General features: G+C 36.9%; 1 protein-coding gene across 1 annotated transcript in view; it reads left to right on the top strand.

The window, feature by feature from the left end:
• LOC133534825 (acyl-CoA Delta-9 desaturase) overlaps positions 1-12408 on the top strand; it is a 53252-nt gene that overhangs the window by 25303 nt on the left and 15541 nt on the right. The window contains exons 3-4 of the mRNA XM_061874114.1: positions 5548-5678; positions 11810-12021. Coding sequence (XP_061730098.1) covers positions 5548-5678; positions 11810-12021 — 343 coding nt within the window. The remainder of the gene's footprint in view (positions 1-5547; positions 5679-11809; positions 12022-12408) is intronic.

Consider the following 12408-nt stretch of genomic DNA (forward strand, 5'->3'; position numbering starts at 1 on the left):
TTTTACAACAGTATTATTTAACTTGCTCCCAAGGACATATCAAAAAAGAAAAGACTTTAATATTATCGAAACCAATTTTTGTTCAACCCCTGGTCTATAGGTAGGTGTCTCCACACCCACACTCATAGTTTCAGCGAGAGGATGCTTGTGCCTAGCAATAATTAATTGTGTCACAAGGGAGCAAAATTGCATACATATACACCATGGGAGTAAATTGAATCCTGAACCTGGTCGTTTTAGCATTGTGAGAGGGCTTTAAGTGTTAACGGACATGTGACTTACTCATACTATGACACCGACTCCACATTGAAATGGCAGCCTAATTTCAAGATCACTACAAGTTCATTTTGTTTCACGCTCACAGCAAAATCGAATTTTACTCACTGTTGTTTGCTGTAAATGAGTACACTTGTTTGAGCTGCTATAGTTATTTGCACAACGTTGTAGTGCTTATTTAGAGTCCCGTGCAAGCGAAAGATTCTATTATTTTGCTCAGTGTTTTTAAGCATCCAAGTACCCTTCTTCGATCTGCTGAGGTGAAAAGGTTATTTCAGTCGGTAGTGATCCCCAGATGAAATTTAATTACATGCAAGTAAAAGAAAAGTCAGTCGTATATTTCTAGCAATTTTTTATGATTTATTAGGAGGCAAGCGAGCAGACGACTCGCCTGATGGTAAGCGATTACCGTCGCCCACGAACACCAGAGGAGTTATAAGTGTGCTGCCGGCCATTAAGATTCGAATACTCTCTTTTCTTGAAGGTTTGAATTGTGGTTTAGTGACTAATATTCTAATTAAAAGTAAAAAAAAAAAACATGCATTCAAGCGAACATTTTTCAGTGTTATAATATGCAACGAGTTTAAATGTGTCAGTGCACATGGAAAAGTACCTTGTTGCAGGTATTGAGTTATGCATAGTTCCAAAAAGTACATTAAATTTGCTATCAATACAAAAAAGAATAATGACTGTAGGTGGAACCACTATTTTTAATTTTTGAATTTTCTACTTCCGAAATGCACAAGTTGAGAAAATTGCATTTAAAGTTTATAGTGGTAAAAAACACACTTCTACTTCGAAGTTACATAGTGAAGGGTATAATCATAATCTTTGGATGTTAAAGAATTATAATAAAGGTGAATTGTCTAAAAATACATGTTAATTATTCTGATTTCGTAGGTTGAACATGCCAGGGTGGAAGAAACACGAAACTGTTAATTATACCCAATTCATAAAATAATGAGATTGAAACTGTTAGTTTCTGATCATAGTTACATATTCTATGGCATTTTGGTACAATTGAATGAAAGAAAACTCCATAATCATAAAGAAATTTAATAATTACCGCATTTTTAACAATTACAAAAAAGATCACTAATAATATTAAAAATCAACAAAATTATTAGTAAATTCATGCTATATCACAAGATCAAATGGTATCGAGCGTGGTGTACCACAATGGTATAATAGAAATGGTGTTAAAGCAGTTTTTTTTAACAATAAAGTTTAGTGAGTCGGTCGAAACTTTTGTATGGAAACGTAACTAGGGTACCTTGTCACGACATTTACTAAACTTTAGTAACTTAAACTCGAAGATCACTATTTTAGTACCTATAATGCAAGAAATATCTGTAACAAAATGTTATTTAGGATAATTATAGCGGAAATCAATGTATTCTTATTTATAAAAACTTCTGTTTTAGTCGTGTAAGACATAAAGTTTAGCATTTTACTAAACTGGGTACCTTGTCACGCTCAGTCATTATCTTACATAAATGGAGTAAAACTAGAAAAAATAATTCAATTGTGTACATAACTGCACCTAATTTATGATTTATCAGTCTTTCAATCAATATTATATAAAAAAAATAAAAAATAATAAAAAAAGTAAAAAATAATATAATACTAATTAATTATACGTCAAACACCTAAAACCACAGCTAAATTTTTCATTGACAATTCGAGATCAACAAATTAATTATTATTAATACAGAAACACCTCGTGACGCGACCTTGGTGTGGTTTTAGTAGGAGAAATATACCTAATCGGTATTTTCCCTCAATCTATCCTCAGCATGGTCGCGTCACGACACACGATAGTGAAGGTGCAATTCTGTTTCGATATCGATCAAATAGGCTTGGTGAAATGTTCCGGGAATGGTAAATGGTAAATACTTTGTTTTAGTACAAAACAAAATAAGTAAATCTAATGTCGAGGTCTGTAATTATAGAATTATTGGATTTTTTTAATATGACACAACGGCAGCCGACTGCAGACTAATATCGCGCACGGCGCGCGGCGCACGAGTCGCGTCACATTCCCCTTCCCCGCCCCATCCCCCGGCCCCTCGGCACTTTCACCTTCAGCACCTCTCCAGCCTCTGATCTAAGTAATGGCAAACGTATTAAATTAAAATAAATAGTTATTTCATACATAGTCATGCAAGTTGAATGTTTTGTTATAAAAAACATTAAGTATTTTTTTTTGGTTCAAAAAATCATTTTGCTATAGACCGATTCTATACCCTATCTTAGAAAGAGGTAGTTGACTACCCACGATGGAAATATTGACAAAATTATTCAAAATTTAAAGGCCTTTAAGACATGGCGTGACAAGGTACCCTGACTACTAAACTTTATAGTCGGAGAAATATACTAAAAAAACATAATTTTACTGATATTCTTGTACACACGTGTTCCATAGGATGTAAATAACCCAATTATAACACAAGCCCATTTTGGCAATTTTTCACCAGCTTCCACAAAAACTCATGTAACTCGGTAACTAAATGTCGTGACTAGGTACCTTTCTAGATGCACTGACACAAATACTGGCCTCGTTCACTGAGTTAGGTATATTAACACTGCAATGATTATATAAAGACAACGCTAAATCGGGTCTTAGAAATCTCGGAGCTTAAAAATAGAGACCTATCTATAGGGCTACCACCATTTTGACACTGACATATTCGCTGGCGCAAGTGCTCGCGCTAATATTGGCGAGCGAGATGCATAGAAAGTAAGTTGCGCAGACGTTAGCGAATATTTCAGTTTGACTCTCCTGTGGCAGTCGTGGTAAGGCTACAGGGCTCTCCAAAACCACACATGTCAAAACACACGTGAAAAAAACAGTAAAAGAAATTAAAGCATTGTCGAAAATTGTGTGACGAGACCAAACCCTCGGGGCGCGAGTCCGGCTCACTTTTGACTTTTGGATTACTTAGTTAATACAATTAATTACTAGTACGTATATGTATGTACATATTTGATCCTTCTAAATATAGGATCAAGGAATAAACAACATCAAGTAGGGTTGTCAGTTTAGAGCAACGTTTTCAAGGATCCTAAGGATAGGTAGGTACTTACCCTTGACATCAAACGTGCCTACTCGTTAGGGTATCGAAAAATATCTACAGCATAAAGTGAAATTGCTTTTATGTTAACTAAATCACTCTCAATGCCTGTGTTTTCTTTAAATTATACGACATGGATTCGATATTCGATATCTCTTAAACTGAAATTCACTGCAAAGCGCGTGGCGGGGGAAGCTGAAACGATCACAGCGCTCGCTACGGCTAAAAATGAAACCAATGATGCTAGTACGAGCGACAGCTTCATACATCTGACAAGATGTATGGTTTTGCTATAATAAAAATATAAGTATACAGTGATTGATTTTGAGATAAATATGGTCCTTTTTTTTATTTTATACCACGACGGTGGCAAACAAGCATACGGCCCGCCTGATGGTAAGCAGTCACCGCAGCCTATGGACGCCTGCAACTCCAGAGGTGTTACATGCGCGTTGCCGACCCTTTAAAAACCTGTACACTCCTTTTTTGAAGAACCCCATACTGTAGACCCTCGGTAAAACCTCGGAAGGGAGCTCATTCCACAGCCGGAGCGTCCGCGGGAGGAAATTCCTCTTGAACCGCACAGTACGTGACCATTTTGGTTCTAAGGTGTGAGGATGAACTCCCTGCCGACGGCGAGCGGTGCGGTGATAGAAAGTGGCCGTTGGCATCATGTCAAACAATTCCTCAGAACACAGCCCATTGTACAAGCGGTAGAACACACACAAGGAGGCAAAGTCTCTCCTTCGACTTAAAGGTTCAATACCGCTTGTGAGTTTGGGATCGTCAACGATTCGCACAGCGCGCCTTTGGACTGAGTCAAGGTCCTAACAAGGCGTCTCTGTTAACAAATATAAGTTGACACAGCGTTCATATTTCGCAAACTATAGACGCTAGAAGTATGAGGCCCAAGAAAAAAATGCTTCTTTTTTAGGGTTCCGTAGCCAAATGGCAAAAAACGGAACCCTTATGGATTCGTCATGTCTGTCTAATGTCATAGATTCAGTTCTAAGTATGGGGGTTCCCCATAAATCTCAAAAGTTTTTTTTGATCAAACCCATACGTGTGGGGTATCCATGGATAGGTGTTCAAAAATGATATTGAGGTTTCTAAACTGAATAGTTTGCGCAAGAGACACTTCCAAAGTGGTAAAATGTGTGTCCCCCCCCCCCCCTGTAACTTCTAAAATAAGCGAATGATAAAACTAAAAAAAATATGATGTACATCCATGCAAACTTCCACCGAAAATTAGTTTGAACGAGATCTAGTAAGTAGTTTAATACGTCATAAATAGTACGGAACCCTTCATGGGCGAGTCTGACTCGCACTTGGCCGCTTTTTTCATTCTAACTAACATCATACATGCTTTAGGCCTCAGATGAGCAGTTGAGGTTTTACAGCGGTTAGAGCTAAAATATTGCAAAGATTTTCGACATTTTTGCAAGGCCTTTTCTTTATCAGTTTTGACCCCCGGAGTTATACACAATGTTTTTCATCAAACTTCTAAAAAAAATGGCGAAATAATTCTTAAATACGGTGACATATCAAACATTCGTCCGCCATTTTGTAATTTCTTGACAGGTCAGGCATCGAAGGCACAGAGCTATTCGGCATTCAGCCACGATTGAAAAATATGTAAAAATATTTTAAACGGCTGTTAAATTAATAAAATTAAATAATTTTAAACATAAACAAAAGTATTAAATTATAAACATCAGTATTTTAAATTACCACCCTCGCTTCCAAAATTTCACTTACCCCCCTCGTTGCACAACACAATGTACTATTTCGACCAAGTGTGATGAAAAGTAATTTAAGTTACCGATACAGTAAAGGGAATACGTCCTTTCATGTGGGTGCCCCACTAATAGTGTGTATAATTATACCCACCATATATATAATAGCCAGTGTAAAGAATGACCCACGTTAGGAACGGTGATCACGTGATGCTTGCTATACGAGTAGAAAACTGAAGTGTCAGACGCCTCGGCCCGGACACGGATCGCTCTAGCGGGAGTCATCCTTAGAGGTCATCCCAATATTCCCGCGCGAGGTGCGCAATGGATTCTAAATTCAAACTGGTGCCATCGCGGCTGTCATGCGTGATGAAGCACCGATGGTAGTGGTAGCTGTGACACTCGTCACATCTCTCAGCTATCATACGGCTAAGCTGAACGGTGTTCATGTGTTATTGCAGCATTCCTGACAATTTACACATCGGGCTTCGGCATCACAGCGGGCGTGCACCGGCTGTGGTCACACCGTGCGTACCAAGCCCGTACACCGCTACGGGTGCTACTGGCGCTGCTCTTTACCATCACCGGACAGGTATGTAGTATATACTGAGAATATTTAAACAGACATTATTTGTATCATAGTGCGATGCGTGTAGTGAATCACTTGGACGACTATTCTGGAAAAATATTTGGGGTTTGTCTCCGATTGATATCTAATACTGCGTAAAGTGTCACGTAACTCTATGGGGTGTTGCTGTATTCCTCATCAATTTGAAGTGTGCGCGTTTAAACATAGACCAAGGGCTAGATTCTACCTAATAGTAAAACTTACTCGTAAGCCACCGTGACGCCCCGTATCATGGCACGCTGTACTCATCTTCAACGTGAAAATCAAATGAGCAAAAGGTATTAGAGCCCTTTTGCTTCTCTTTATACTAGATTCTATATTACCATCTTCATCTTATTGCCTTTGATGAATATTTTCCTTGAAAAAACGGCGAAACGTCTTTAATGGGACTTCTTTAAAATTACAATTTTAGGGATCAACGTCTCTGTTTCAAATCTATGGGTTACTTAAGAAACAGATATATAAACTTACATAAAATACATAAATAACTTTGTCCTGGTCTGTCCCTTTGTTTAGTAACATAGGTAAACATACTGGTTACAGTGGTTACACAGATATGATTGTGACCATTTCTCTAGGAATTCTACAGCGGTATCTATATACGGGACAATAACGGGACATATTCAAATACGGGACGTGATCCTTCAATACGGGACGTATGGCAACCCTAGCTAGGGTGCTAAGCTAATAGTTTTGCCGGCAATACAAAACTATTTTATACGTATAAAGATGTAATTTGAAGAATGGTTTTGCTCGAGGTTTGTTGACCTTTAGTTCTCTTGTGTTTAGCTAAATGTGAAACAAGTCGGTTGCATGTTCTCTGGCTATAAGTGTCAGTCTAGCTAGTGGGAGCACCCAGCTGTATTTTATGGCAAGCAGGGTTTAATTAAAAAAGCTGTTGCTGGCTAAATTGTATTTATGTGTAATTGTAAAACTGAAACAGGAACTATTCAAATCTAAATCTGTATATGGCTCTTTTACAGAGCGATTTCATGGTTCCATAAGATATCGTACTCATTATTATTTTTCTGCTATATGTGAGGAAAAATAACGACTTTAAAGACATGTTGTGGTTCAGGTAACGGTGCCAAAGCCAAAGGTAATTAATATACTCGTACTCACGACCCGCCCCGGCTCCGCTCCAGCTCCGAAAATGGTATCTTCTGTGGAATCATTATCAATATTGGAAACTGAAATAGAGGGAAAGTTAGCGCGGGAATTTGGAGAACGGTACCCACGAAGACGAAGTTACATATTTCAAATAAATTAATATAAGAAGAATTCATATACATCAGTGTTTGTGAGTTTATTTTGTGTCTACAGCGTGTATTTATGTTATAACCGTAATCGTAGCTAAATATTCAGAAACAGAAAAAAACAATTAGAACCTAATAGTAGACCATGAAACATGACCCTAAAACGGTGTGCAATTTTTTTGGGAGAGTTAAGCTATTTTTGTTAAAGGTAGGAGATTCAGTGAAGGTAAAATATAACCACATATTTGTGAAATAAATCAAGATTGACCTATTAAGTCCACCACCAGGCAACCTGACTTTATATTGAGCGTAATTCATTCTAGAGATAGGTACACAGATTTTTATTAAAGGTTTACTTACAGATGTACATACACTGAAGGCACAATACATTTACATACTAAAGTGCGCTATTAATGCAAGATTTTATAGGTCCACCAGTCATCCTGACGTCATAATGGCGTTTTTAATTTTTAATAAATCGGTTTGGGGAGAGTTACACTGGTTTCTATTAAAGGTACACTGAGGTACTCAGAAGGTATGTTTATAAATAGTTTGTTGAAATTAGCTGAGGTCCACTCGTCATCCTGACGCTCGCTCACCCACATTCCACATCGAACGAATGAAGCTTATGAAGGCTTTTATTATGTACAAATATTTTTAATTTTTAGTACTAGTATTTTCATGGATAATATATACATTAAGCTTAAAATAAATTTCCGATACAAATAATAATTAATAAATAATTTTCCGAATATATACATTTTCGGTCCTCGGGAAGTTATTAATTATTTTAATAATTTGGACTTCTATAAAAATTATTTTAGTTAGTCTGTTATGTTGCTATACCCTCGCAGGGTTCATGTTGAGACCGTACTTAACCTTAAGATCCTCTGTACATATGAAATGCAATAAAATATTTGAGTATTGTATTCAACATTCAAAGAATTCGTAAATTGTTTTAACTTCCAAGCATGTCCGCTAGATGAATCTAGTATGGGGCACGAGTAACATTTAAGGTTGTCGACCTTAAAAGCCCTTCGTTACTTTCTAAAGATGGTACTCCTAGGCTTATGTGTAGGATGAGATTTCGAGAGACATTTTGTATGATATTACGCTAGACCACCTATTAGAATAGAACCGAACTACATCATTATACCTACCTTTTTGTAGCTGTATTTTAACGTAAGTACTTAAACTCAATTCAATTTACAAGTACCTATGTTTTACTTAATAAAACGAGTGATATTCAGCGACGCATTACTGCCACGATTTAAATATGATTAATTGATTATGAGGAATTTGACAGATACAGTGGAGGTAACAAAGACGCCGCAACAGAACAGTAATGCAGCTGCAGATCTGAATTTCACTAAAGTTTTCGCCTTTTTGGCTAAATGTATGGCATAGAGTAATGTGAGTAACTATGCATAAGGACCTACAATATTAAAACGGGGCTCTATATAATCACACATTCAAAGTGGCCCGCAACTTTGACCTCCAACCTCCACCGATGAACCACTGATCGGCAGGATAATATTTCACACTCTACAAGTTACCTGCTCTATCCTGGATGATTTCGGCATTTTTGTGGTTTCCAAAATATTCATAGGTAGTTGTCGCCTGTGGTTTATATTTCCGCAATATGAGGCGATGTGTTTTCTAATGAAAAAATACAGGCGCTCTGCTTTTTTTACGTAGTAACTATTTATTAATCTGTGTTTTTACAAATATGTTTTTTACTTGGGTTATTTTTATTACAATGACTTCATTCATAAAGTGGCCGTGCGATTTTGCGACTAGGTGTACCCTAAGTACCTTTACAATTATTTTTACCAGCTCAAAAGCTTTGCTGGCCTGTCACTCTTGACTTTCAGGAAAGTGAATTTGAAATAGAGGTGTATTGTAGCCCAGACAAGTAAGTAAGTAAGTAAATATTCTTTATTGCACCAACAATTATACATTTTACATACATGTAAAACTACAAATGAATTTTAAAGGAAAATAGAACCAGGTAACAACACACAAGGTATTTAACCTTAGAACAAAATCGCTTATACTACATGAATACATTTGAACAACATCGTTTATATATATTATGGGTACCTGCCATGTGCCGATTTTATTATTAGTAATTCTCTTGATGTAAGTAGGTATAAGCTGTTATGTTTCCATTAAAATTTTCATCTCTTGTGTTGGCACTTGGTTGTATGTCTACTTTGTTTTGTACTTACGGTCTAAATTTAATTCGTCATGTAAAAACATTTCGAGTAATTAGATATCATACACGTTTCTGCTGAGCTAAATTTATTCTTTCCAACCCTAATGACACCATTATTTTAAATCCGTATAACTGGGGTGACTATAGAAAAAAATGGGGTTACTATGATAATATAAAAATGACCTGAACATCAACATAACACTTTATTTACTGAAACTGTTCGAGTTAAAGTTTGTCATATTTACCCACTACAGAAATTTCTGGGTAAAAAAATATTATAATTTAAAAACTATGATTTCAAAAACTCCTCTGCATTAATAGCCACCCCGGTTTACGATATCTACTCTGTAATATCGTCAACCCAAAATGAATTCACCACGCAAATGCACACAGTATATTTATTTCATACCATTGAACAAAATGAAATACATACTTAATTTGCACTGTCTATCACAACTAGGGTTAATTGATCTTTTTGACCCAGGTGTTATTAACAATACCGAGAACGTTAACACAGGCGGACCAGTTTGATTGTGATTTTCGATTATGCATTGTTATTCCAGCCAGTAGGACTAAGATGATTGGCTCTTCATCATTTGTCACCATGCCTGTCACGTTGTAACAAGTATGTAAGCGCAAAAGTGACGGGCATAGTGAAAAGTGATAAAAATGGAACCATGCTGCCACCGCAGGTCAAAATAAGCTGCATGCGTTGGCGGTTGTGATGAAATGTTTTGTGAATTAGGTAGTAGCCTTGACGAACTATTTATCAAGCAATGCTTCGATCGTTATTCAAAACGCCTGCATTGGCAACAATTTCGACAAACATCTAATTAGCTAGGGACATAGTAAGTAGCTTGCAAAAATTTGATTCTATGGACTAATTTTGAGTTCATTTTACGTGCAGTAGTTTGATTAAGAAGTGCATTTAAAGTTTCAAGTTTTCAACACAAAATATTATTTTCTATCCATAATAATAGTAGTTCTATCCATAGTAATAGTTTAGTCCATTTTAAATTTCCACTGAAGGTGGAAATCTGATAAATTTGCCGAGAGATACATCGAAGAATCTGAAATAATAAGAAGCAAATATTTCAATAATCAAATATACAAAAGTTTTCGATATAAATGCTTACAACAAGCTATTCACCTCTAATCGCGGGACTGAATTCAGAGAATTCATATTCAATTTTACGCCATTCACGAGAACCAAACACAGCCTTTTACGACATTCCTACATTTATGTACAGTCGCCATAAGATATATATAGTAGCGGCCAAGGTTTTCACAAATATCTGAACAAAGCCTCTAAAAATATTAAAACGAATTCACTACAAAATTATAATAATCCTAACTTTTATAATTAAAAAAAAAAAAAACAAATTAAGTGGCATAGCCATAAATAAGTACATGTTATTACTGGCATAGCTGTGGTTGTCATATATGATACATCGAATTGTGTAAAAAAATACATATAAGTATGTATTATCTACATAGGGAAGTGGGGACTACGTTTGTATGGAAAGGCTTTTGTCTTAAACAGGTCCTCGAAATACATGACTTCAGCAATCCGAAAAAAAAAAGTTATTTCAGGTCCGGACAGAATTTCATGGAATATTTATTAGCCACATCCACACCGAACATATCAGGAGGCCAATTCTGATTTAACGATTTGAAAAGGGTTTCGTCTTATTTTATACGACCTCACCTCACCATAATGACCAAATCTGATTTCTAATTTTACGGGACAATTGCATTGAAAATACGGGATTCGATGTTAAAATACAATATGCCGTATTAAAAATATTAAATCTTAACATTATTTATTTTTATTACTTGGCATAATCTATATAAAGTAATATATTCAGTTAACTACGGAACCCTAAAAAACACTGTGTGCGGGAAAAGAAATATTGTCATAATATCTAGACTTCTTATCATTAAATGCCATTGCATCATATAATTACGGGACAATGTACTGGCCCGTATTGGTTTCGCCAAATTACGGGACACTGAAATATTCGTGCCTGAAATACGGGACGTCCCGTAAAATACGGGACATCTGGTCATCCTATCTCACTCCTCACGAAAACGTGCGAGTGAGATGCTTTTTGAGACGACATCTGATTGCATTTAGGGAGTCCTAATCAGCGTTAGCTATCGCTGATTGGTGCAGCGGCGCACACTGACTCAAGGTATCAAAATAACATAAAAAGTATTAAAATCATACCAAATCGTTACAACAGAATCGGTCTCTATTAATAAATTCTCTATTAATAATTAAAAGTATCGAAAAAAATAGATTTGATTACTTAATAAACATCAAATTCGGTAAAACTATTTTCTATGGAAAAGCGATCAGTACCCCTAGTGTAAATAATTTCGATTTCGAAACGTGACGTACGCGTTTGCGTTAAGTCTCATTTTGTATGGGTTTTTGAACAGCGCGCCAAGCGAGACGTTTTGGAAAGTCAAAAATCTCATACAAAATGACACTTAACGCAAACGCGTACGTCACGTTTCGCTGTCGAAAATATTTACACTAGGGGTACTGGTGACTTTGTCTCCCTTTCCTTTTAAGGCGCTGTCAAGTGAAAGCTAAAGCGTTGATTTGGTTTCAGCGTGATATCTACACGTGGGCGCTAGACCACCGCGTGCACCACAAGTACACGGAGACGGCGGCGGATCCGCACGACATCCGGCGCGGCTTCTGGTTCGCGCACGTGGGATGGCTCGTTCTCACGCCGCACCCGGCCGTCGAGGACCGTCGCGCCGCGTTCAGGCTCACCTCGAGGGACCTCGACTCGGATCCTGTAGTTGCTTGGCAGAAAAAGTAAGATTACATTGATATGTCTATGGAAATTTCTTAGTTGAGTGATGATGCAATGCATTGCGTTTCAAAGACAATTAGACTTTTCCTCATTAGGTATTTAATATGTCCCGTATCGTGTCACACCACCACCATAGTAGGTACCACCTTCACGTTTATTGGTTGGCATTGAGAACGAGAAGTGTGGAAGTGTGGTATCTTCTCGAGGCATATGCCTCGCCCACTTTTAAATTGGATACTTTGTTACATTATTGGAATTTAAAACGTCAGGGACTCATGGAAGCTATGACATTATTATGTAGTACGGTGCTACAATTAAAAAATAAACCCGGTCAAGAATGAGTTCGTGTGTCCTTTCAGTTATCTCACGCAACTATAAACAAGAAAGAT

Source organism: Cydia pomonella, chromosome 2 (assembly GCF_033807575.1).
Source record: "Cydia pomonella isolate Wapato2018A chromosome 2, ilCydPomo1, whole genome shotgun sequence".
Taxonomy (NCBI): Eukaryota; Metazoa; Arthropoda; class Insecta; order Lepidoptera; family Tortricidae; genus Cydia; species Cydia pomonella.